General features: G+C 38.7%; 1 protein-coding gene across 1 annotated transcript in view; it reads right to left on the bottom strand.

Moving 5' to 3' along the window:
- Positions 1-26,854, bottom strand: part of Tpk1 (thiamin pyrophosphokinase 1) — a 332,659-nt gene that overhangs the window by 101,179 nt on the left and 204,626 nt on the right. Inside the window, exon 7 of the mRNA XM_077796672.1 lies at positions 24,090-24,236. Coding sequence (XP_077652798.1) covers positions 24,090-24,236 — 147 coding nt within the window. The remainder of the gene's footprint in view (positions 1-24,089; positions 24,237-26,854) is intronic.

Below are 26,854 nucleotides of genomic sequence, written 5' to 3'. Positions count from 1 at the left end.
TATTTACTTGGAGACATATTCAAAAAACTATAAAAGACTTTGGAAATGGATAAGATAAATGGATTGCAACAAAAGTTTTGCTTCATTCATATAATCAAAATAAATCAACCCACAATAAAAATCACAATCTCTTGCCTAACTTCTGGCCCAAAGTCAGTTCTCAATACTAAAACCAATGTCAGAGAGGAAATGTCCTCAGGAGGAAGAACCCTGTGACAACCCCTAAGCATATAATCCCCCAGTCCTTCCCCAAGGAGGACTATACACATTTACTAAGGTAAACCCCTGGAATCTCATGGGGAAAGAAAAACATCCAGACACTGCCAAGATATGACCAAGAGTTGCAGAATAAGGATCAGTGTTGACATGAAGACCCAGGATCCTGAGGCACCACCCAAGATTGAGAGCATGGGTGGAGAACAGGAAATGGGCTCTTGGGCCTAGTCCATCTCACGGAGGTCTGCTAGTCCAGGGACAATTTGGTGCTCGAGCATAAAAGTAGAATGGACATACTTGAGAGTGGTCACAATTCCCACACTGATTCCTTGGCTGTGGGGTAGAAGTGGGGAAGACCAACAGAAGTATCTTGAACTGTCAATAGTCTGTCCCTCCCCCTAGAGATGGTAATTCAATTCCATTGCTGAATATAGGGGAGAATGGGAAGATGAGTTACTGTGGGTTTGTTTTTTTTTTTTAAATGAGTAACTGAAGTTCATCCTTGCATTAATTCAGAGACCATGAGGACATGAAAGAGAGGGTCATGTCTCTGTTTGAGGAACACACAATGTAGGGTGAGGGAGAAGAAAGACATGAAGCCCCACCTCTGACAGTATACAACAAGCTGCCAGGGGATGTGACCGATGCCAGGAGGGGTTCAGGAGCACTGATCAGGGCTGGGGTGGCGGCTCTGAGAAGGAGCCAATTTATCTGAACAAGATCTACAAGTAATGTTGCAATTTCCAAATTTAAAGAAGATACACGGAGACTGCCAGAGAAGGAAAAGGGGGAGAAAGTACAGAGTCTGAATAATAGAGAGTCGAGGCAATCCTCGAAAGCCAGTACCATAGCTGAAGATGAAACTGGAAAAGAAAACCCCAATACAATTGTCCCCACTTGTCCTAAGAGGATATGCTCCAAGTCCTCACCCAAGGGCATCATGCTTCAGAAGTGTCACTTATCAACAGAGGCGTGTTCTGAGAAATGTGTCGTTAGGTGACTCTGTTGTATGAACATCCTAGATGGTACTTACACAGAGACAGCTGCCTTGTCCCTGGACAACAATCTTAGGAAAGCACCAGTCTGTTGGCTGAGATGTCATTATGTGGTACATGACTGCTAATTTTTCCTATCCACACACACCTATGATAAAGTGTCCTTTATAAATTAGGTACAATAAGATTGTTATGGGCCAGGCTATACAGGCAATAGCCAAACAGACTCCATTTTGCCCTGAGAGTCCTCGTCATGTAAAAAATACTTCTCCCAGGGAAATCTCCGCCTCTGTACCCATCAACAGTTGCTTAGCATGGCATGTTTGGCAACACAAAATGGTAATTCTTAGACAATGTAAAAGTGTTCTCTCTTTAGTTCCCATTTTTCTTGGACAATGTACCCTGTCAGGGATTGATTGCCTAGACATTAGCAGCCATTCTTTAAGGTGTACACAACTAGGGACATTTTGGCCCACTCTCCTTTCTGCTTATGATTTTAGATCTCATGGCGTTTGTTTATGGTTTTGAACCACAGCAATAGCCACTTACACTTTAATATGGTTTTGGACTATAAAAGGTGTACTTGAACCCTGGGAGGGGGTCAAGAGGTGTAGACTTGCAGCCTACCCTTAGCCTGCCAGCTGGTGGATCTGGACCGCCAGCTAGTGAACAAAGGTCTCCTGATTTAAGATCGACTCGGTGATTTACTTCAATCTCGCCTTAACAAGATGTTAATAATAACAGTCAAACAAAACAGCTGTAAAAATATGCTGTAACTAAATACATGTAAAACTTACGAATCATCTCTGGAACTTTCCATGAAAGAGATCAGTTACTCTGAAACACTCCCTTACATCTCCAATTAATTTTCTATTCTTGTCCCTACAGATACCGGGATTTGAGAGAGTGACGGTAGAATACCACACCAAAAAAAAAAAAAAAAAAAAAAGAATACCACACCTGCAGCCAAGTAGCCCTGACTGTGGCTGCTAGGCCAGATGTGCTATCCACTGGGGAGGAAACACAGCCTCCAGTAAAGGAACCATGTGTCTCTCTCCTAACTCCCCGCAGAGGCCCACAGCAGCCAGCAGAGCATGTGGCAGACCCTGCTTCAAGGCCTCTGATGACACAACTTTGTTTCCCCCCATTTTCCTTTGAACTATCGGAAATGGAGACATTCCCTAGGCATCCTTGGAAACTGTATGCTGAAAATGGCAGAGCTGAAAACACTCTGGGCCCCTAAATGACCCAGGAGACAAAAGCTACCCCACTGATCTGGTCAGCAGTCCAGAACTGTTATTACGTGAACACAAAAGAATCTCCTGTGGAATGTGAATCAGCAAAAGATGGACTTATAAAATATGCAGACAGAAAACAGGGATTTTAACAGGTGCCACGGTAGAGAGCTGAAGCTAGGATGGGAGTCAAATGCCGAGAGATGGAAAACTCTGTTTTCATTCCATTCATCTCTCTTGTGACCACACAAAGCTAATGCTACATGTTACTATGAAACCTGGATACATTTAAAACTTTGTTTTCTCTAATATTATTAAGTTTCTCTAAAAATAATATGTATTTTTTTCAGAATTCATGTAATATTTGTAAACAAGAGTTACTGGGCATAGAACTCTAAAAGTTAAATAAATGTAAGGTAAGGCTGAAGAAGCAGGCTCAGGGATACTAAAAACAGAAAATGATGAGAATCAGTCTTTAATGCAGAATCAACATATAACTGAGAAGCAGAGAAATAAATACACATGGGAAGACAGAGACTGCCAGCCAGAATTAGCAGTTAACACAGAACTTTGAAAGAAGGGGCATATGTGGGTACAAGGGCATCGAGATGACAAGCCCCGAGCCAGCCACTACTACTTGATAAATAAACGTACACGCCTGTAACCACATGTTATAAATTCATCTATGCTACTTCTGCACTATGTCATAAAAATAACTTTGTTAACTATTGGCTGAAAAGGGCAAAAGGTTTTCTGTAACATGGAAAGGTTTGTTTCCATGGTAAGTTCCAAGGACAATTTAGTTGTGAATTTGAAAGCAGAATACAATTTTCTTTGGTATGACAATCTCTCCGTTCACCTGCCACTGTCCCTGTTACTCACAGGAAGCCAATTTTACCCGCCATAAGTTAATTTACAGTGACATCACTGACCTAACTCTAAATAATTCAACATTTACAAAGGGCTGCAGCTCTTCTCCAAGTTAAGAAACACAGGCAAAGCTGTATTGCCTCCTGTTAAAACATATTTTCAAGTAAAATAAAGTAGCTAACAAAGATAACTTCGAATCTAATGCAGAACCTTAAAATAGTCAAATTCAAACTTTGGCTTTTAAAAGTTAACTTTATTGAAAAAATCGAGGTGCTCATTATGAATGTAAAAGGTATAAAATTATGAAACAAAAAAACTCACTGAAACAAATTTTTATAGACTTGTTGAACTGTATTTCGTGTGCCCTAACCAAAAAATGTCTTATTTGAGAGCTCTGCCCCAGAGCGAAACAGATTGGAACTGAAAAACAAATTCACTGAGGTAAAGAGAGATAATAAAATACATCAACCATTGCTTTTTAATTATTTTTTTTTTCATATTTTGTGAGATTGTTCTCTGAATTTGGGAACTTTAGCAGCCTAGTTTTTATTAAAAAAAGAAAAAAGACCCATGTCCTTTCCACATGCAGAAGATGGCTACAACAAGGTCAGTACTCTGATTGCAGACTGAAGATGCTAATGACGAAAGCATCCTGGAGGGGAGCGTGACCTGAAATGTGTAGAATACTCCCAGTGCTTGCCTGGCCCTAACCATGGTGATGAGCGGTGTTTCCCGTTCCTCCACACATCCCTCTCCTCTATCTCGTAATGCACCTGGGTGGAATAATTGGAACTCCAATTTTAAGCATTTCAGCAACATCAGTGAAATAAAGCCTCGTGTGGTGGAGGAAGAGAGGGGGCAGAGACAGAAGACACCCGGGTCTGAGTGCTCCCGCCCACTGCAGGGATGGCCCAGCAGACACGGGAGGGCATCCAAATGCTGCAAGACCTCAGACTCTCCTCTCTCCCGCCATGCTAAGCCCTCTCGGCCACCAGCCTCTGCTTCTGACTTGACTTCTAATATGGTCTGTCTCTCGGGGGATGGGAGTTAAAAAAAAAAAAAGTCTGGCAATATGAACCTCACATTTTCATGACGCTGCAACAGTTATTGTCTTATAAATCACCAGAGTAGCAGTGAGAGATAGGACTGCACACACACGATTTCAATTATTACCCCAGATTTATTTCTCATTATAAGGAGTGAAATTAGTTTTAGGTAACTTATGAAAACGTGCATTCCCAAGGGAAGATAACAAATGATATACATGATACATATGGTTTTAAAGATAAGCAGCCCAGTTCTACCTGCCACTTCTCTGTCCTTTTCTCCCTCAGCCTAAACATCAGTAGTCAAATAAAATATATGAAAAAGAAAGAAAGAAAGTCGGAATAGCATCTGATGTAGGAGAAGTCTGCATGTGGGGCAGAGGGCAGTGTGGAGAGTGACACCAAGGAAGACATGATGCTTCCCGACCTCACAGGCGTCAGTTCTCTGGACCCATTAGAATGAGAGCAAGTACCCTTTACCGTCCACTGCAATTAGATGTGTTAATGCACATGCATCTGGTGCTTCTCACTGAATAGGAAACCTTTCAACTCTTCCAGTTTTAACCATGGGAAGGTGTAAAAACTAACAGCATCACAAAGCAAGGGGTGATGAGTGGAAAGCAAAATTAGGGCAGGTAGCGCAGGAGCTCCCGTGCCTAACAGTGCCAAGAGGAGCTGCCCAAACAGACGTGTCAAGACTTCCTGCTGCAGAGCCTGAGCCCGGGTTAGGATGAGTCTTCTAAGCACTAAGAAGAATATGGAGAGGATAATGAGATTTTTCCCCCCTCTCTAAAATGCATGCCCCCAAAGCACCACCAGCCATTTTTATGAGTCCTCAGCAAAGCAATGTAGGCTTTTTGAGGTTTTGTTCTTGTTTTTTGTTTTTGTTTTGTCCTGCACCAAAAGAAATATTTTCTTTATTTTAACTTCTCTAGGATTGTCACTTATTTTGGAGAAAATGTCAACCCCCTAAATGTAATAGCTAATACAATTTCTTCCTAAATGATATAAGTCAAACTATAAATATAGTTTAAGACACAAAACCATGGATATGTTGTAATTATTTTTATATCCTAATGAGAATTTTACTAATTATTTACAACACCCCAAAGTACATAAACATGCACTTGAAGTACATAAGATAATGATTTTTATTATGGTTTTTATAAAAGCAAATTACAGATAGATACACAATTGTGTATAATAAGAATGACTCATTTGTATAAAAACAGAAAATAAATAAATTCTGTAAAAAGAGGAACCTAGAATTAATGATCTTTGCGAGCCTTCCAAAAGGAAAAGAGATAAAGTATATTAATATTAATGTCTGCTTTAAATAGTTTTATATTCTTGGCAAGCCCAGTTGTCAAGGATAAACTTCTGATATCACAAACCTGACAAGAATTGTATGGAAGTGACTTATTTCTACTTAAAAATTCAGCAATTAAGGTTTTGCTTTTATTAATAATAATGCCAAAGTAAAATTTCTTTCCAAGTTAAGAAGGATATACATTTACATGCCCATGGGCGTTTTCCTCTCAAGGAGGATGGTTCTGAAACTATAATATTGAATATTTGATAAAGAAATTCCATTAACATATTATAGATTTGCATCAAAACAGTTTATTTTCATATTGAATTTAAAGATGCAAGTCACCTTGAGTTCTTTCTTACATTCTAAAAGGAATATGGAGAAATACCCTCATTTCTAAAAGGAATAATAAAATGGTCTATGAAATACACTCAACGCTTAAAGCCACCAAAGTTGGTAGAATGGAGGGAATAAGAGGAAGGTTTGAACTGCACATTTACTTGTGTAACCATGTAAAACTAGATGAAATATTTGTGATAAAAATTAAATTGTGAAGAAATACATAAGCAAAAAAAAATCCTCCACCATAATGAAATTCAAAATACCTAAATTCCAATATCTTAAATAGAAGTGTAGGTAATTTTAAAAACAAAATTTCAGATTAAAAAACAATAAAAAGAAAAACATTAAAGAAACAGCAAAAATATCTTGAAAGGTTAAACTAACAAATTCAGAGTTTGTTCCAATATGTACCTGATTCCCTATTCAAGAATCCTACTTGAAGTTTCCGTAGTCTTCTCTGACAACAAAGAACCTTCCAGTTCCTACCCTGCCCACCTCCTTCCTCTCCCAGGAAATGATGCTAGCACCCAACAACCCAGAAACTAAACCATGGATCTGCTCAGGACATTCAGTCAGGCAGGTGATGAAATCAGAAAAGCTATTTTGTAATGTTCAAAGCTGATATTTAAATTATATAGGGAACACCCATAAATTAGCTTTTAAAAAAGCCCCAACATCTACATAATGTAAGTAAAGATTAGGAAACACAGGAGGAGGCGTTTACAGTTATTATTGATTACAGAAATACAAATTAATATACTGAGATACCACATGATTCCTATGTACCAACATCCAGAAATTTGAGTAACATATGAGTATAAATAGGGAAATAGAGATGATTTTAAAAACACAATTCTAAAATAGGAAAAATCTCTCATTTACTCCTAGTTTGGTAAAACTATTCCAGATTTTATCAAAATTTTAAAATTCTGTTCATCAACAGATATTATTTCCCTGTGGTCTTGAGCTTGGAAAGTATGAACTCAAATAATCTTTCCCAAAGACAAAAGCCATAGTTTTTCTACCAAACCAACTTAGTAACTATAAATACCTTCCTTGATACCTAGATTGTGGTCTCTGAATATTTTTCTTACAAACATGGCCCCTGGAGAAATTCCAAGTCTGCAGCAGAAAGTGTGCAAGAAACTTGCAAGAGAGAATGTGTTCTAGAAATAGAAATAGGTTATCCAAGACTATGGGGATCATGTCAAGAGGATTCAAGAGCAAGTTGAATTCAAGTTCCTGCTGGCCAAAGAAGGGACATTTTGAGCAGCAATAAAGATAATAACTGGAGTAAATTGATGATGTATAGTTTAAAACCATGAGATTAAAAAAAAATAAAAACCAAAGCTTCAACCAATGGTAAAGCAAGCTAGGAAAACAACTCATTAGTTTGTAAAATAGTAAATAAAAGAATTAGTAGATCATGCTCTGCTTTCCTATATCAAGTATTTCTCTGTACAACCTAGTAGCCATAGGAGGGAGCCTCTTCCATAAGAAAGTACTTTACAGAAGGATTCCAGGCAATAGATCTCACAGAAGTGATAGAATTTTGTAATTAGTGTCATACAAGCACTAATATATAGATACATGTGAGCAATAATCATCAATGATTGAACACCCCAAGAGACAAATATCATGATGTAATGACACCTATCTCGGGAGTTTCCCCCATAAAAAAATGTTTTTAACTATTCTCCTCACAGCTTTAGAATTAACTACAAATTGCAAAACTAAAAACTCAGTGCAAATAGTATTATACATGTCATGTGAAGAGCTTAGATTGTAGATCCAAGGGAAAAGTTTCTCCAGGAGAAATGTTAAGGGAAGAAGGGGGAAGAGAGAGAGGGGATGGGGGGAGGGAGGAAAAACTGATACAGACAGAAAGTGATGTGTAGACAGAAAGAGACCATATGGGAATATATATGTATATATATATACATCTCCAATTTTAATGTATTATCCTTTTTTGAAGCCTTATTCAAAAAACAAACTATAAAAACATTTTAAAACAGTGAAGAAAATATAATCATTGTATTTTATTATATTAAACAATTATTTTTAACTTTAGATACAATAGTGGTACTGTAACTACAGTTTTTAAGACTACCTTACTTTTATAGGCATGTGCAAAAATATCTTTTAAAGATAGTCATGAAAAGAATATACACTTTGCAAAGCACACATTGACAAAAGATTCTATATGTTAGGATGGTTTCTTAGGTGATGGAAAGGGAAACCTTGAGGGGAACAGGAGAAAAATCAAGAAATTCTAAACAATGAAATAAACTGACAGTAATCATAATGTGCAAAGAAACTGAAAGCATGATTAGCTCAATTCTTTTCAATTGAACCCTAAAGAAGTAAACAACAACAACAACAAAAGACCCAACAAACAGAAACATCTCAATTCTCAAACATTTTAGTTTTCATGAACATTTTGATTCCAGTGCCACAGATAGTGAAGGAGAGACTGCTCCCCTGGATTTGCCAACAGTGTACACTGCAGCTGAGACTCACTCTTCCCACTCAGGACCACAGGCTCCAAGACAGCACCTTGCTGGTCACCACACTGCTTCTTCATACACTCACTCCTTAACTATCTATGCTGCCATTATGTAATTAAACTTGATATACAGTCTCCTTCTCATTTCCCTTCTAAGGGTTCTGAATGCTTTCCTTCCTTTAAATATGATTCTTCTGCAAAAAAAAAAAGTATTACTGCAATAAACGTCTTTTTTGGTTTGACAGACTTGTGGGTATGTGTTTTTAACATGAACGAATGCTGACTTTTGTCAAATGTCTTTTTCTGCATCAGTTGAGATAATTGTATGGCTCCTTTTGGGGATAGAAATGCAATTTGTAGGTAAAAAGCACTGTTGATAAAAGGAATAGAGGAGAAGATTTGTAGCATTCCTTTATTTTTTAATGTTGCAAATCAACATTTCAATGCCAAGTACTAAGTTAGAATTTGGTACACAAAATTGTATGAAATGAAGAATACATTAAGGATAAGAATTTTAAAGAATTATGCACCACTTGGCTGTAAAAACAAAATTCCTTGATGGCAGTCCATTGAATAATACACAATATCTATCCTGTGCTACAACTAACAACTCTGTAACTATACTTACTACTATTTGAAATGGTGGATAGGTACTTTAAAGGGGAGAAATCTTTAAATCTAAGATGCTAGGTTAATGAAAAGAACATAAGGTTTTTCTTACTGAGTTACATCTATGGCCAATCAGTCTAGGCTTCTAGCCTAAGGCTGAAATCAATTTCAACAACTTTTGTCTCAGAGAGGGGATAAAATTGGCTCAGGGTTTGCATATGAGTGTCCACCAAACCTCATGTGTTGAAGGCTTAGTCCCTAATGCAGCAAGGCTCAGAGGTGGAAGTGACTGGAGCGTGAGGGTCTGACCTCATCAGTGGAATAACAGCCCACTGACAGGCAAAAGGACTCCTAGGCAGGTGGGGCCTGGCTAGAGGAAGCAGATCAGTGGGGACAAGTCCGTGGAGATGAGAACTTGTCCCTCACTCCTCCCTCCCCTCTGTTTTTCAGCTGCCATAAGCTGAGAAGTTTTCTTTCACCACAACCTTCTGCCATGATGTTCTGCTTTAGAGGCTGCCACCAGGGAAGGAACCCTCTGAAACCACGAGGGGAAGAAAATTAATACTTCTTCCTCTAAGTTGTTCATGTCAGATATTGGGTCACAGTGATGGAAAGCTAATGCAATGTTCAGTCATCATACCTGGTGCATCAGCTTTACATATTACTAGTTATGAATGAGACCTTAGATTTCAGTTTTTTTTTCATTTGAGAAATAGGGATAATAATGTGTATTTCACATATGAGTTTCTTATTAAAATTTACAAAAGAAAATCAAGTTAATACATGTAATTACTTAGCATAGTGACTAGCACATGGTGAGAACATTAGCCACCAACACTATTTTTACTATTATTATTGAAGAATTTTGGCCGTCGTCCCCATTTAACAGTTTTTTTTTTTTTTAACTCAATGGAAGCTCCTAGGTATGAATATACCTGAACTCTCTCCTTGCTAACTGGCAAGATAACAAGGTAAAATCACGAGAATTTGTCTGAAATGGCAGGTTTCCATATAGAAGTCTATGTGGGCTCAGAGCTTCTATAAATGTTTAAGATAATATTTAAAAATCTGAATGTATATAAAATGAACATTCATGCGTTTCACAAGTTTCTCAAATGGGCTCACAAATCCACGAAGTTAAGGATCTCTTATTTAAATTCTAGAGTGATGCTTCATGGACGGCTTCCTGTCTTCTTTCTGTAGCCTTCCAGACCACCACATCCTTGGTTTCTTCCCCAGAAACAGCAGCCTTTCTACATTTCTCCCACACATGCTGTGTGCTGTCCTCACCACCCAGCCTTGCTCACGTGGTCCCTATGGGGGCCTTCTACCCTTCACTCCTCAGGACCCCAACTCATCTGCCTGCTTTGGGGGCCCACATTAGCAACGACCTCTCCAGGAATCTTTCTTCTAGCTTTCTGTAGGAATGTTACGTTGCTTCTCTGGACTCCTGTGATATTCTGAATGGTGTGTTTGTAACTATTGAGTTTATTTTATTTTATTCTGCAACACTGTTTAGTGAAAAGACTGTTAACTCTTTCAGTCCATTTTATTCATCCTCAGGTTAGCAAGATGCCCCATACTGATAAGCCCTCGATAATATGTTGGTTGAATGAAGACATGAAAAAAAACATTGTTCAACATCTTTTATTTTTCATAAGTCTTTCTCTGCTACTGAAATATTGTACAGTGTAAAATATGCTCAGAAAAAATATGAAGGTCTATTCCTAGCTTTTCAATTACTGTTATCAAAATTTCAGAGTGCCCACTTGTTAATAGGTAGCATCACTCAGGAGAAAATCAATCCTTCTCTACTGTCCCTTGAGCAATATTTTTGTACATTAAACTTGCCTGGTAAAATATGGCCAATGTTCTATACTCTGTGCTTTTACCTGGAGGGCTGCTAATAGGGGTGACATTGGCTTCCTGTCATAAGACAACTGGAAAGGCCAATGAGTATGAAATGAATCAATCTGGCCCCTCTCTCACCATGCCATTTTCCAGAATGGAAAAGGATTCAGATTTGTTATTCCAGTATCTGAGCTAAAATGGAATATTCTTCCTCCGTGATAAGAACTGATCACATCCATTCATTTCTTTCTACTGAAAAACTTACATGCAAGAAAAGGTAAGCATGATTTTGTTACAGAAGAATTACATGGTCATTATATTTGCTTAATGTGTTTACTATTTAAAATTGTTTCTTCTATACAGAACGGCAGCGTGGTAACTTATAAATCATGTACCCGGCAATGGTACTGTGGAGCAGAGAGAGTTAAAAGGTCTGTCTGACATTCTGAAATGTGTCTTTAATAGGCACAATAACCCTTACCAAATCACTCTGCCTTTTGGGGGACCTGGTTTACTCACCTTTAAAATTGTGTCTTACCATCTTTATCTTGTATGGTTGCTTTGAGAGCAAAATAATTCTTAACAGGAAAGTACACAGAAGTCCCTAACAAATATTTTTTGAAAAACACACACACACAACTCATGTGAGCACTCCCTAGTCTGAATTTCCAGTTTGTTTTTTTTTCAAAAAGCTGCAGGTGGATAAAGTCTGCCACACTAAGGCTTCTCCACATCATAAAACACAAAGGACCCATAATAAGACAATGAGGATGGACTGCTTTTGATGGGAGTAGTCTCCAAATGTACCGCCCAGTACAAAAAAGGGATACACAGGCAAATGTTGATAGATTACAAATTTTATATAAAAATAAGGGGAAATGAGAATATATATACTCATTTGTTTTGTTTTTGTTTACTGTTATTACAATAACCTGGAATATTCTGAAATAGTATGATGATGCTGTAGAGATAAGAATAAAAGTGATACATTTCCTGAATTATATAATCAGGAATTACACCTTCTGAATTATGTAATCATGTTAATATTTGAAAAATAAAGTTTGATAACTTCAAACTGCAACAAATGAGCCTAAGAGCATATGAAATTAATACCAAAGCTCCAGAAACAAAACTTACTATTTCAAGTGAAAATTTTTAGACACAATTCTCTGAAATCAGAAACACCTGCCACAAAATCTTAAATTTCACTCAGTAGTTTTACAGTTTATGGTAATAGAGATGTTATTACTTTGAAACTTGTTACTATACATTATAGCATAAAATAAGAATGTTGTTTCAAACTTGGACGTTTTTAAGTTAAAGAAATAAAAACAGAAAACAAAAAAATTTAAAAATATATATTAAAATTAATTCCAAAGCATGTTATTAACTTATGATTTGCATATATATTCACACATGTATATACATGTAACATGTACATATATTCACACAAATATAGACACTTTTTTTTTTTTTAAGTTCTGTTCACTGGGAGTCTAGAAGCAATACCACGAAGTAGAAACAAGCATACATATTGCTTGGATCTTGGTTTTTAAACATCACTTCCCATTCAGGAGTATTTAGGATAATGCAATGTGATGTCTGCAACTTACTTTCAAGTGATTAAAAAAGAAAATACACATATGGGTAGAGATAGAGCATTCAAATAGTTCCCAGTTTGACTTTTCATCTTTTATCATTATGATTGTGAAAGCAGTTTGCATTCACTAAAAAATGTACTTCAAATTTTGAATTTCAGTCAGTTCTTGGGCTAGCAATATGAGTGTTATATATATTTAGTGTTATATATATTTAGTGATAATATATATATCTCCCATGTGACAATGTAGGATTGTTCTAAAGTGAATGATTAGGATATGAGAGCCTTACTTCATCAGTGGATTAATAATTTGAATGGACTTTTGGGTGGCAATGGAAGGCAGGTGGTGGCACGGCTGGAAGTAGGTCATGGGTGGAGCAGGGGAGCAGTTGGGAATGGTATATCTTGTCCATGGATCCTCCCTTCCACTTTGCTTCCCAGGTGCCATGAGCTTAGAAACTTTCTTCACCATCATCTTGGCCCAAAGCAATGGAGTTGGCTGACCACAGACTGAACCTATGAAACTGTGGGTCCAAAATAAACTTTTCCTCCTCTAATTTGTTCTTTTCAGATATTTTGGTCACTGTGATGAGAACCTAACTAACAGACCTTGGCACTATCTCATGATGCCAGACAGAAGTGCAAGTCAGAGCTCCCAGGAGCCAGGAGATTGTGAAAGTGAACAGTGTCCACTCAACAGTTGCTTAGCCATGAAGTCCAGCAGGTGAGGTGTTTGAATGCTCTTTCCAATATTTTCCAGTGACAGCAGGGTTACTGTAAGTCCAATAGCCTCAATCACTATAGGCCAGGAGCTTCTTTGTGTGACAAAGTTATTAAAAAATTAAAAGTAGTTGGTTGGGATGCATTGTTTATTGTGTGATTGATTTATTTGTATATATGATGATTTTCATAATGAAATATTTATTGAGGAGGAAAAAACTACCCGGATTTTTTCAAGACAATGAGGATGGACTGCTTCTAGTTGAACCACTCAGTGCACAAAAAATATTTAAAACTGGTTACCTTTTCTTACGTAGTCCAATAAAATTTATATATTCCTATGTGTAGCTATATAGCAAAGGATAGAGGACTTGAATTCAGAAATTTCCTAGACTGTTATCAGATTTACCATGCACTCAAAATGTTGCTCTGTGCATAGTTTTCTCATCTAAGAAATAGAAAATAAAATATAGAGTCTGATTGCTTAAAACACTGCTAGGCAAATCAAGTGACACAATGATGAAGACACTTCGTATTTCTGAACATGCTATATGTCTCTGAAAGTCATTATTTTTGGTAAATTTCCAGCTGTTCAGATCCAGAGGTTATTTTATAACCTGTGTGTGTGTGTGTGTGTGTGTGTACATGTGTAAATGCCTATCATCTTGGGTTATGCCCTGCAACTTGCTTCCTGAAACTGAAGCATTTTTTTAAAATTTCATTGTTAACATTTATTCTATATACCTCTAAGTCAAATATCAAAATTCAAATAATGAAAAAATTTTTCCTGTGTACATATGAATGCATCATAGTGAATCTCACCATCGTGTACATCCACAACACTGGGGTCCTAATTAGAATAAGATATATTCCATGTTTGTATAATTATATCAAAATGGATTCTAGCATAATGTACAACTAAACAGACCCAGTTTTTTTTTTTTTTTTTTTTTAAGACATATAGGAGAATGGTTTTAAAAGAATCCTTCCTGGTGAACCTAAGATACAGAATGCTTTTTTTTTTTTTTTTTCTCAGTAAAATTTTGTTGGAGGAGCGGAGGTTCTTGGGGCAGGTGGATGTATACTTCCTTGTCACTTGTGTTGTGTGCGTGTGCATGGCCCCAGGAGGATGCACTTTTGCCATTCCTTGGAAGAGCTTAAAAATATCCAGGGTAAGTATGTTGTTTGAATAGACATCCTCAACTCTCTCCTTCCCCAGCCTGACTTCTTCGTTTGTATATATTTTCCTCACTTCTACTTTTGGTCATGTTTGGAACAAATAAGATTGAAATGCTTCCAAATTCGGGAGGGTGGGAGGGTCCCTCAGTGGCTGAGAAGCAGCACAAGGAAGCTGGAGTAGACGGGAGTTCTTGACCTAGAGACTTCTCCTTGTGCCGGCCTTCCTCCCAGAGGCTCATCCATTTCCCTGCTGGTGACAGCAAATGGCTTCACCATTCATTGTTACTGCGGTGGTAACCTTTTGTTTTCAAAGGAAGCTGCTGAAGGAATGCTCAACTGAACTAAGCATATGTGACACAGCACACTGTGTCCTTCGCTAGGGGGACTGTGGAGGGGTGAAGGAAACGGTATCACTTCCCAAATTCCATGACTTTACCTAGAATTGGATGATGATAAATTATGGTGACAGAGTTCAGACACGTGCTGATGGCATCCTTTCTGCTGTTTTACCTGCACGGCACTCTGGGGGTCACATCCAGTCTCCCAAACCAATTCTCTGTCACTCCTGGTGGAAAATGAAAGGCCAGTGTAGAACCAAGTTTTAAACAGTTTCTATGGAGATGGAATGTTGTATTTCCTCGCCCACAGCTTGGAACTTGCTGAGGGATCACCACAGGTGTTTTTCTGATGAGCATCTTCCCGTATATCTCCCTCAGTGGAAGACTTCTTCACAGCCAGAGGACTTGTATACTGTGTGGCTAGGTGGGAGGTAGGGGCTCTCTTTCACTCTTTTCCTCTTGAGATAAGATAGATAATCAAAAACTTCCTATTTGTTGTATTTGACTCTCACTGGGTAAACTGTTATTTCATCTTTGATTGAAGTGTATAATTATGTTTTTAATTTAGAATATGAGGAAAAATATAACTTCATGAATTTTATTTTATGATTGGACTATTTGAGGCCCAAAGGAGAAAGAAAAAAATGTTTGAAAGAGTGCTTGGTCGGAATGTTTTTTTTTCTTCCTCAAAGTTCATATGCTGAAACCTGACCACAGATGTGATGGCGTTGAGATGTGGGGCCTGGGGAGGTGAGCAGATCATGAAGGCAGAGCCCTCACAAGGGGCCCTTATAAAAGAGGCCCCACGAGCTCAGCTGTCACTGCCTGCGAGAAGACACAGGGAGAAGGCACCACCCATGAGCCAGGGCTGGGAAACTGAATCCGCCAGCACCTTCATCTTGGACTTTCTAGCCTCCGAAGCTGTAAGAAATAAATTTCTGCTTGTAAACTATAGAGTTTATGGAATTTTGTGATTGCAGCCAAATGGACTAAGACAGAAAGTGAGAAAATCGATCCAGATAAAGGGAGTTTACAGCAGTTTGTTTGAAAATGCTGTGTGGAAGGCTGAAATTTTAAGTAGGGCTTTAAAAGAGAGGGACTTAGACAAACATGTTTTTTTGGCAAAGAATAGTGAGTTCGATTGTGGAGAAGAGAGTAGTGGAAGTCAGGCTGGAAAATGACAGATGAGGCAGTTTTCCCCAGGCCTGAAGGGAGATTCAAAGGTCTGACCCAGAGGCCCACGGCTTAGGTCCAGACCCAGGAAGAACAGGGAGAAGAGGAGGGAAAGCCTTTTGAAAATCCTGGGGCTCAGGTGGCCAGGACACCCCCCCCCCCATATTTCGAAGAGAATATGAACTAAAAATAGGTTGAACAGCTCTTCTCTAGTGTGTGTCCACAGAGAGGCTACAGAAGGCACAGCACAGCCACGGAATGCCAAGCCCTGCAGGGAAGAAAGCAAGATATGCCGCCATTCACACAGTTACCGCCCTGCCTGTTTTACCCTTGGAGAAGGTCTCATTAGAACAATTTTATAAGCCATCTTCAGTTCCCAGGTGAGTCCAAAAAATTCAGTTGCTATCAGGAAACACTGAAAAAGGGCAAACAGTCACACTAGAGAAATGTACTTTTACTGCCATTTAATCCCCAACTAATGGTAACCTGTTTCTAATCAAATTGTGCTATAACAGCTGCACCTTATCAAGTTTCTTCGAGTGCCTAATGCCCTAATGCACTTCCTCTTTCTTATTCTTAACCCCCTAACTAACCACTCATGCCCCTTGAAGCACTAAATCACCCTGATTTCAGTGGCACCGCTCTCTTTTCAGGTCTCTCGTTTCTTTTCCTGTAAGATTCTCCCTGGGTTCAGTGGTCCCTCATTGCTCTTTTTACTTGGGACCTTGGTAGAGAATGTGGTGACTCCTCCCCCGGGATTTTAACATGATTCTCAACAGGTATATCTCCAGCTCGGATCATATATCCTTTTAGGCAATTTTACTTGGTTCCAAAGATAGATCAATCTCTTTACAGCCCAGACCCAACTGGCCATCTTCCCATTTTGATCTGTTCTTGTTTTCTCTCCCCCAAAGGACAGCACCAGCACACAGCTCCATGCACAGCCTAGGTACCAGACGGCCTCCTCCTCTCATTTCTGCAATGAAGACTTGGTAGGACACACCCCACAGAACCCCAGCTCTCTTGTTCAGGTTCACGTTGACTTCTGAACTTACCATTTCTTCCTGGGATTTCTAAATTAGTCAATTGGCCTCCCTTTCCCCCTAATCATTCTATCCTCCGGCACTACCACCATAAACTACCTAAAATGCCTATCAAATGCCATTCTGATAAAATGCTTAGTACCCAGCCTTCACCTTCAATGGTAAGACCGTCTTCCAGGCAACACAAACAAGCCCCCGCTGCATGGAACCTGCCTCTGGCTGCATGTCCTGTGTCCCCAGGTCCAGCAGGTCCAAAATGTGACAAGTTCACCAAGCTCACCTTGGCTTGGCAGATTAAGTATTTTATTCCTTTCTTTGTCTTACTCCTTATCAGGAATGAATTTTGATATCATCTTTCTTGAGGAAACTATCCACAAATCTCCAGCAACCCTGGGCCCAGTCCACGTCAGCTGCTCTCTCCAGTGATCCCCACAGCACTGTGTTTTCTTACAGCATATTTCTGAATTTTAATATCATTCTTCTGTCTCTTCCGCTGAACTATAAGATGGAGAACAGAGGCAGAGCCTCTTATTTCAATTCTTCAAGTGTCTGCAGAGTCTATTTCACGATAGGTGTAAAAGGTGTTCAGATGTCTCTGAGTACTTAAGGTGGTGAGTCAGCAAAGCAATACAATACCTAACAAACAAATAATCTGAGTATTGGGTTTAATTCTTAAAGAAAACTAATTTAATTAAACATGGATAAAATCATACAGGGAAAATTATTATACCAACTTAAATAGGACACTGAGACATTAAACAAACAAACAAACAAGAATTGTAGAGCCCTGAAATTTTACTTTTTAGTGTCTTGGTTCACATTAAATACAAGGTCTTCCTACTCACATGTGTAGACTTCTGTCACTATAACAGGACAGTTTTTGGTGTTATAATTTTAAAATGCTGAGGGGAAGGGGAGGAAAAGGAGAGAAGAATGAACATTGAAAACCTCCCTTGGAGGCTGGGCAAGTCTGAAGCCATGGACAAGGGGAGGTGGAGGGAAGGTGGGTGCCATGTGCGCTCCAGCCGGGAAGTGACTATGGCCCTTGCACAGCAGAGCAGACGAGCCAAGGGAGAGGAGCAGGCCCAGCAACCAGCAGCCACACCGTCGGGAGGAGGGCCTTCAGGTGAGGCACTGAGCATCCTCACCTGGCCAGACCTTCCCAGGCGGGGAGGACGGAGCAGCATTTGCCCTCTGGAGGAGGAAGGCAGCTTGGGAAGGCTTGATGCAGAGGGCTACTTCTAGATTAGATGCCTGTGGTCCTCTTCTAGACTGGCACTGTGTGAGATCCGCTTAGTGTTCAGCACCAATTTGTTTGTGTTTTCTTTTGTAAAAGTAATTAATTGTAAAAATCAACAGAGAATAATGTGATAATTCAATACATACATAGAGTGCGTAATGAACAAAGCAGGGTATTTAACATTTCCGTCTCCTCAAATATTTTTTAAAAGATTATTGATTAATATTAAAGAATCATACATATTTAAGGGGCTTGGGGTGATATTTCAATACCTGTACATAATGTGTACTGATCAAATCAGGGTAATTAACATTTCCGTCTCCTCATTATCTTGTTTGGAGCCTCTTTTAGTTATTCATAAAATACATAATGGTGTATCATGAGGTAGAGTAACTCCTCCTCTGTAGAAGACCAGGATTCATCACTTCTATGGAACTGGTGTAAGTTCCCTGATCCAACCTCCCACACCCTCCTGCCCCTCAAAGCTTCCCAGCATTCAGTAATTGCCATTATACATTCCACAATCAACTTTTAAAAACATCTACATGAAAGAAAACTCGTGGTAATTTAAGAAGTGTCTCACTTCTTTCACTTAACATAATGTCTTCCGGGTTTATCCATTTTGCTGTAAATGACAGGATATTGTTATTTTTAAAATATTTATTTTTTAGTTGTAGTTGGACCCAGTACACCTATTTTATTTATTTATTTTTATGTGGTGCTGAGGATCAAACCCAGGGCCTCGCATGTGCTAGGCAAGCGCTCTATTGCTGAGCCACAATCCCAGCCCGGATATTGTTCTTTTAATGGCTGAATAAATTCTAAGGTGTCTATGTCCCACATCTGTGTTATCCCTTCTTTCATTGATGGCACTATGTGTCAGCAACAATGAATACTGCAGCAACAAGGATATGCACGTATGTGTCTCTGATATCAGCACCAATTTTCCTTCAAAGAATTACTATAAATATCCTTGGGCAGATCTCATAAGATTCTCTGCAAATTCCTATATATAAAATGATCTTTTCAATACTGCTTAGACTATTAGTTCTTTGCTGCCATAAAATTTATATCTGAGTATAAGGACAAGCCAATGACAAAAGTTATAGAAGAGAGAGGGAAGAATTTTAAAAAAAATAAAATTTTCCAAAGAAAGGAATTCAAATATGACAACAAATAGAAGATTTCAGAGTTGTCTCTGCCCCCATTTCAAATCATGCTGAGATTCACTTCTTGGAGGCTGTCACAGACAAGACTGCTTGACATGGGTATGGATTGGTACAGGGACCCAGGACTTGAGCTCTCAGCAGAAACATCACACATGTCAAATCTGCGTCATGAATATTCAGCTTCACTCAGACGATGAATACCTTCTTATCCTATTCACTGCCAGTATGACAAACATATAATATATAAAAGGGCAGGCTTCATCCAGCAAATAATTAATCTGATGAGAGAAAGCAAGTGGCAGTAAAACATAACTGAGATCACAAGGAAGGCATATTTACAACACATTTAGAAGTTTGCTCAACTGAGATAAAGACTGACAGAAGTCTGCTCTGTAACACCAGCTCCACATCCGGTCCTGGAATCCTGATTAGGAATCACTGAACAAGGTTTGGGGTAATGTAAAAGGCACGCCTTATTAACTCCGGGACATCTCATTTCTTGGTCATAAATCCTATTAACTTGTATTATAAACTGTCATAAAACTTGGAGATAAAAGATAATTTATGCTCAGTGTACAGAAGCTCATGTTTCTGTGCTCCTCGGAAGCACAGAACCAGAAAATGAGAAAGTGTGTATGTGAAACCTGGGGCCACCCACAGCCTGCACAGGCAGCAGGATAAACACAGCCCAGAGCGCTGCCTGTCTTCTGAGGGAACAGGGTCCAATGGGTCACGGACATCAGTGAAGCTTCATGTTGGGGCATCTCCTTTTTCGAGAGCTCTCCTGCTCACAGAGGGTGACGGTATCTTACCAAGAACACATTTTTTTTTTTGGAAGTAAAAGAGGGAGGCTTACTTTTGAGGGAGGAAATATTATGCATCCTATTTTAAACTTTCATTTCTAGATGGCAGATTGAATATTTCCTTCAAAGAAAATACATGCTAAGGTTTGCAATCGTAGATATTTTGACCTGTAGTAATTGACATCTTCTAAAATACAATATAAAAATTTATATGCTTATAACCCAAGCATATTCATATAGATGCAGAGGTATACTTCCATGACTTTGTTTTAAAATCCAACTTATCATAAATAAAAATAAATCACCAAAGGGGATCAAAAGGAGACTGTAGACTAGACTGGAACACACTAAACAAATTTCAGTGAACTGCTTCTAGATATAAGGCTCAGTCCCAAATGCCTAACATAACTCTAATCAATGAACAATCATTACTTATTTATACATTCTAGTCACATGACAGTCTCACATGTAGACTCTCCAAAAGAAGCACAGAACATCACAGTCATCACTAAGAAGACTTGAGGGTAAGATCAAGAGAAGCACATTTTAGTTCTAGGGTCAAGGAACATCCTGGCCAATTAATGTCAATATGGCAGAATCAACAATAATTCTCTTGCAGTGGTAAAATGTTTTCAAAACAAAGAGCTCCCATAGAGAACTTATTCCTCCTGCTATCTTTTATGTCAGATAATTTATAGTTGTAAAGAAAATTTTAGAAAGCAATTTTCTCAAAACTAACATTCACGATAATTAACATTTATATTGAATTTTACCATTTTAATGTATGTTAACAAATCTCAATGGAAATTCATTTAATTTCTTTATAAAATAAAATTGTTGTCCTAGGAAGACATTTTATAGTTTAGCATTTTTCTTTAATTTAGAGGTACAGCAGTAAGGTGGAATGTATGTTTAAAGTGAACCCAAGTTCTATCTTATTTGAAAAAGACTTTGTAGGAAAAAAATTTCTATATGTGTGTATGTATACATAAATGTACAAATATTTATGTACATATTTTCACATGCACACACCGCTGGCCACTCAGGTAAACACTGCTTATGGAAAATTACCAGCCTATGGGCTGTGACTTGTTTTAAGAGCTTGTCATTTGTATTTAAGTCCATTAACCCCATGAAAGAAGAAATGTAGTGGCGTGGAAAAAGTGTTGAGGCAAAACCTTTATTACCTGTCCTGCTTTCCTCACAGTATTGCTATGAAGTTCAAATGTGCTCCAGCTTGTAAAAACCTCAAATATCTTCCTACCCAACAGTGAGATGTTAGTGTTGATTCAAATAAAGTTAAGAATTTTTAGTGTCATTCTTTGTCATTAGACACATCAGACTGTACTCATCTTTGCTGCACAATACTTAAAACGGTTTCGGGTTAATTCTGTAATGTTCCATCAGCCTATCCTGACTGTGACTGTAATTCTCAATAACAATGAACAGCATCCGTGGACCACTGTTCTGAAGACCCCCACGTTTGCACCTCCACCTTTCCTTACTGGCAGCTAATGTCTTTCCCATGAAGATTCTGTTCAAATGTAAGTTCAGGAGAATGTATGTTCCAAGAAAACAAAGGTTTTTGTCTGTTTTGTTGATTTCTTATCCCCAGAAAGGAGCCTGGCAAATAGAAGATATTCAACAAATATTTGTTGCACTAATTGAGAGACTAAACCGTGTGTGTCTGTGCAAAGCTTTTCCTTACTACCCATGCCCAAATTATTTGTTCTCTCATCATCTTTTTGCACTAAGCTCTTAATGGCATTATTGCTATCATTCGGATCTTCAGAGTCCCCCACAGGTCCATGTGATAACGGCTGGGGCCCCAGAGTGGTACTATGGGAGGTGGGGCCAAGGGAGGTCTCAGGTCATCAGGCATGATCTCAAAGGGTAGTGGGAACCTGCCGCTTTCTTATTTTCTTTTTTCATGACTTGGCCACGAGATGCGTGGTTTTATTCCACTATATTCCCCCACCACGATGTTCTGCCACCAGCCAAGGCAACAGAGAAGAGCCAATGATCACAAACTAAAGCCTCGGGAAGACTGTGGGCCAGGTAAGCCTTTCCTCCTTATAACTTGATCACCTCAGTATTTGTTATAGTAACAGAAAGCTAACCCAGTTATGAATACATTTTTATAAATGTCTCGTCCACTAGACAGGAACTAGAGATCAAATGTATGACCAATCCTAATGTAGCAGGTGCTATATAATTGCTAAGTAAAGAAAGAATATGGAGTTTGAGATCTGAATTCCTCAGCTCCTCTTCCACATTTTCCTAGGAAGCACCAAGTCCAGGTGATATAAAGAGCCAGAAAAAGATTTAAAAACAAACAAAAAAAAAAGGGTAAAACAAAAAAAAAAAAAGAAGGGATAAAACTTGCTCAACAATACTCAGTATACATTTGACTAGCTATATTAAACAACAAATTTTCACAATGGTCCATACAGCAAAAAAGAAAACAACTGCCCACTATCTTTTATTTATATTTATATAAATAAAATATACATATGTATATGTATATTTTGGTACCAAGGATTGAATCTAGGGGCACTTAACCCCTGAGCCACATACCAGCCCTTTTTATTTTTTATTTTGAGACAGAGTCTCACTAAGTTACTTAGGGCTGTGCTAGGTTGCTGAATGTCAAGAACCATCTATGGGCCGTGTGCAGACTACATCGCACATGGCAGCCTAATGAATAGGAGAATCTGGTGTCTAGGAACTTCTAGTGGTCATCTCCTCTGGCTTACTGCCCAGATACACTCTGAGCCCTATTCAAGCTCTGCCAAAGGTCCCACACAGCACTGGAGATGGGGTGACCTGCTGAGGCTGCACAGCCCCTCTGAGATGGGTGTGACCTGCCAAAATGCCAATCAACCTGCTGACGGCAAGGCATCATGAAGCAAGACTCCACTCCTTAAATCTTATCCCTGTCTTTAATGTATGCCCTTAATAAACCACTGGATTTATCAAGGGCTCCCTCTTTTGAAGAAATCTTTCTGACTTTGTCTTTTGTTCTTCATTATTATTCTAGACTTTAATTTCTTAGGTGGCTTACATCCCCCTGAGCAGGAAGAAGTATCCCCTAACAAAATGATGGACCCCTCCCCATAGCTGAGGTTGGCTTTGAACTTGCAATCTTCCTGCCTCAGCCTCCTGAGCCACAGGGATTATAGGTGTGTACCACTGCACCCAGCTGCTGATTTCTTTTTAACTAAAATCTACCAATAAACCTTATAAAATTTGTTTATTTAGAATTTTTTTTACAAATTTACAAAGAATTCTATTCTATGCCCTACATTGATAGAAATTTTCCTGATACTTATCATTGGATAAAAATGACATCATTGTTAAAGATTTGCTTTAAGGAGTAAAATTAATTATCAGGCAACTTAGGAGTAGTAAAAGCTAAACATTTGCTTTCAAGTACTTAACAAAATCAAATCCAGTTTCCAATTACAAGGACAAAATTCAAAATATATGAGAATTCCATTTGATATATTTGCCAAGTCTTGTGTTTCCCTTGTGTTGAAGGTTTTCTCAAGTGTCATTCACATTCAACTGTTCTAAATGCAAACGTGCTAAATTTAATTCTTACTCAATTTAATTAAAAGTTACAAGATTTTCTTTTTCTTCTGGCTGCAATAAAATGTAAACTTGGAGATTTCTCTGCCTTGGTGCTAGGCAGGGACTTGGGGCCACAGAGGAAAGCAGCTACAAATAAGCAAACAGTGTACTTCAGAGTCAAAAGACAGTGAGGCCAAGGTTCTCCGCATCTTCTAGAATGCTAGATGTTTTATGGAAGGAAGTACTGTTTTATTTACTTTTTCACTTACTGGCTGGAGAAGGTAGATGAGAGACTCCTCTTGGATCATGATAACTGGCAGAGGCGTGATGTGAGTGGCTTGGAACAGGGTGTTCACAGACGCCATGATCTGGTCAAAACGCCCAGCAAGGCCTCCCAGTGTCACGATCACGTCCACCTAGGTAAGCAGGTGAAGTGGGAAGTCACATGTTTAAAGAAATTAAATAACCAAGTGGCATTAAACCCTGAACGAAGCTTTCAATACTCTAGGCTACTTATTCAGATGGAAGAATTCATGCGCTTCATCGAGCTCACATAACTGGAGAGTGGCAGAGCTGGGTATCAAGAAGAACTCTTGACAACCAACTCGAAGTCTTTCCCAAGTGCCTATTCACCTAGAAAACTAGCTCACTCTCCCCTTAAGGATCCATTTGTGCATTCCTTTCAGGTGGGTGTCTTTGACTTAGCACAGTCAAAGGGGATGTTTTGTTTTCTTTTTTTGCAGGGGGGTTGGGGGGAGATGGGGGTTTGAGAAAGTTAGGGACGTATCCGAGGGCCTGGAGCTTGCTAGGCAAGTACTCTATCACTAAGCTATATTCTCAGGCCCAAACTGCTATATTGCTCAAGAAAGATGGAGGATTAGAACTTAATTAAAATATTTTAGGAAAACCTTATATAATATAGAAACTGACAATAATAATAATTCTGTTATAAAATAAAATTTGCTCAAAAACAAAGAGTCTTTGAGTTTTCAGTTCTGAAAGAGTACATTAAAGAAAAAACTAAGATAAAATGTAGTCCAACCCTGATGTACCAATGGTACCCCAATGTGTAATTCCTAGGGGCATAAATAATGTATTAGCTCCAGAATCCGAAGGATATGAGGTTGGTTGATTGGATTTTTATTTTATTTTAGTTTTTTGTTTGTTCATTCAATGGCTCTAGCTCTTGTGACCTGATGGTGCCTAACACATTAAAAGATGCTCAAGAGTTTGATGAATTAATAGACGAAGAGACTGCAACAAAAGACTTGCTGGCCTGGGGAAGAATCAGAGTCACCACCACACCGTGGGATCATTACAAGATTAATGAAAACATTAAACACACAATACATGATGGAACCATGAAACTTGGAATGGATTTACTATTTCCGAACATATCAGAGAGTAAGGGAGAACGGGAATTACTACTTTGGATAAGGTGGGTTTGTGTCTAAGCTAGACTATTTTAATATAGGCAAATCATACATCTATAGGAGTATTATGATCTTTGGAGAGACTTTTCTACTACTCCAAGAGTTAGATTTGGGGCCCCAAAAGGACCATGTACCCTAGGAAACATGTGACCACGTACCTTAGGAAACATGTATTAATCTGAAATAATAGGTAAAGACAGGGACCCCTGAGTCTTCAGAGGAAAGAGATAACTTGTAAGGAATTAGATTTGCCAAAGGCTTCTATCCAGGGTACCAAGTGGTAGCATCTCAGAGGAGGTCTTTCTGGGAAGCATCCTCTAGTGCAGTTGAGAAGGACCCAGAACCCCACATGACCTCAGGAAAATTACAGAATTTGCTTTAAATTGAAGAGAAATGAAACAAAAGAAGTTGTACGTGAAATATGGAGACAGTTTTAAGGCTCCAATGAAAAGAACATTGGCATATTCATATCCACATAATCCTAAATTCACATCAGAAGCAAGGTCTGATAGAAGTTTATTCACTATGCAGATACTGGAATCCCTCTTCCAGGTTCTCAATGTTTCATTACTACACTCTGGGCCTTGAGGGATCCCATAACCTTTAAGGCTGAAATTTAATTCCCATCTTCTACAACAGGATATCATGATGAATAAGCAATATCTGTAAATCAGTCACTGAATTTTTCAGAAGAAAGGAGCAGCAAGATTACTTCTCATCACTACTCATTTTCCCTACAGGAAGTATTTAGCAAGATTGATTAAAAACATTAGTGGATCAATGCAAGCTGCAGGTGGGGTGGGGGAGGGGTTGCACCCACCATTTCTGCCATTGTCTAGTCCTAGCTGCAAGTGGGACCCGGGATTCACAGAGAAGGAGGAGAGAGGGCAGACATCACCCCTGCATATTTGCATAGGTTTTTACAAAGCAAGATTGACATCTCTGAGACAGTTAATGCCATTGGGACAGGGCCTTCCAGAGAAAATAGGCCATTGTGGATGGCATGAGTGTCTTTTCTAGGTGGAGCCAAAGCTTGTATTTCCACATTCACTTCTAATGTCACCAGTCATGCTTTGTTATAATCTTTGCTATTCTTATGTGTCTCTCCTTCTGGAGGAAGCACAAGAATCCCGACGCTAGCACTGCGTTTGCATGGGCATACACAACAGGTATTTACTGAGCTCCCCTAAGCATATAAAAACTCAGGAAAAAACATTGAAGATAAATAACCAGAGAGGCAAGAAGCTAATTATTAATTAGGCTGTGTAAACACCATTTAATTCCTACAAAATACCTCCCTACTTGGCAAGGGTCCCAATAGTTAGTAGCTTTTTAAAAGTCAGTATATCACATTTATTACCTCATACACATGTTGGATGAATTCATAAGTTTCATTTGTAAGCTAATGACAGATTGGAAAAACCCAACAAATACTTAGTGATTATTTGTCACGTGCTGGGATATATTAGTGAGAAAATGAAAGTCCCTTGCTTCACGGGATCAACATTCAGATGAAGGACAATGTACACTCCTAAAAATAAAAAATAGGCACATTATTTGGAATGTGGAAAAAGTGGTAGAAGAAACATAATAGAGACAGG

Source organism: Urocitellus parryii, chromosome 3 (genome assembly GCF_045843805.1).
Source record: "Urocitellus parryii isolate mUroPar1 chromosome 3, mUroPar1.hap1, whole genome shotgun sequence".
Taxonomy (NCBI): Eukaryota; Metazoa; Chordata; class Mammalia; order Rodentia; family Sciuridae; genus Urocitellus; species Urocitellus parryii.
The sequence above is the reverse complement of the archived record's forward strand: the minus strand, read 5'-3'. Positions and strand labels throughout refer to the sequence as shown.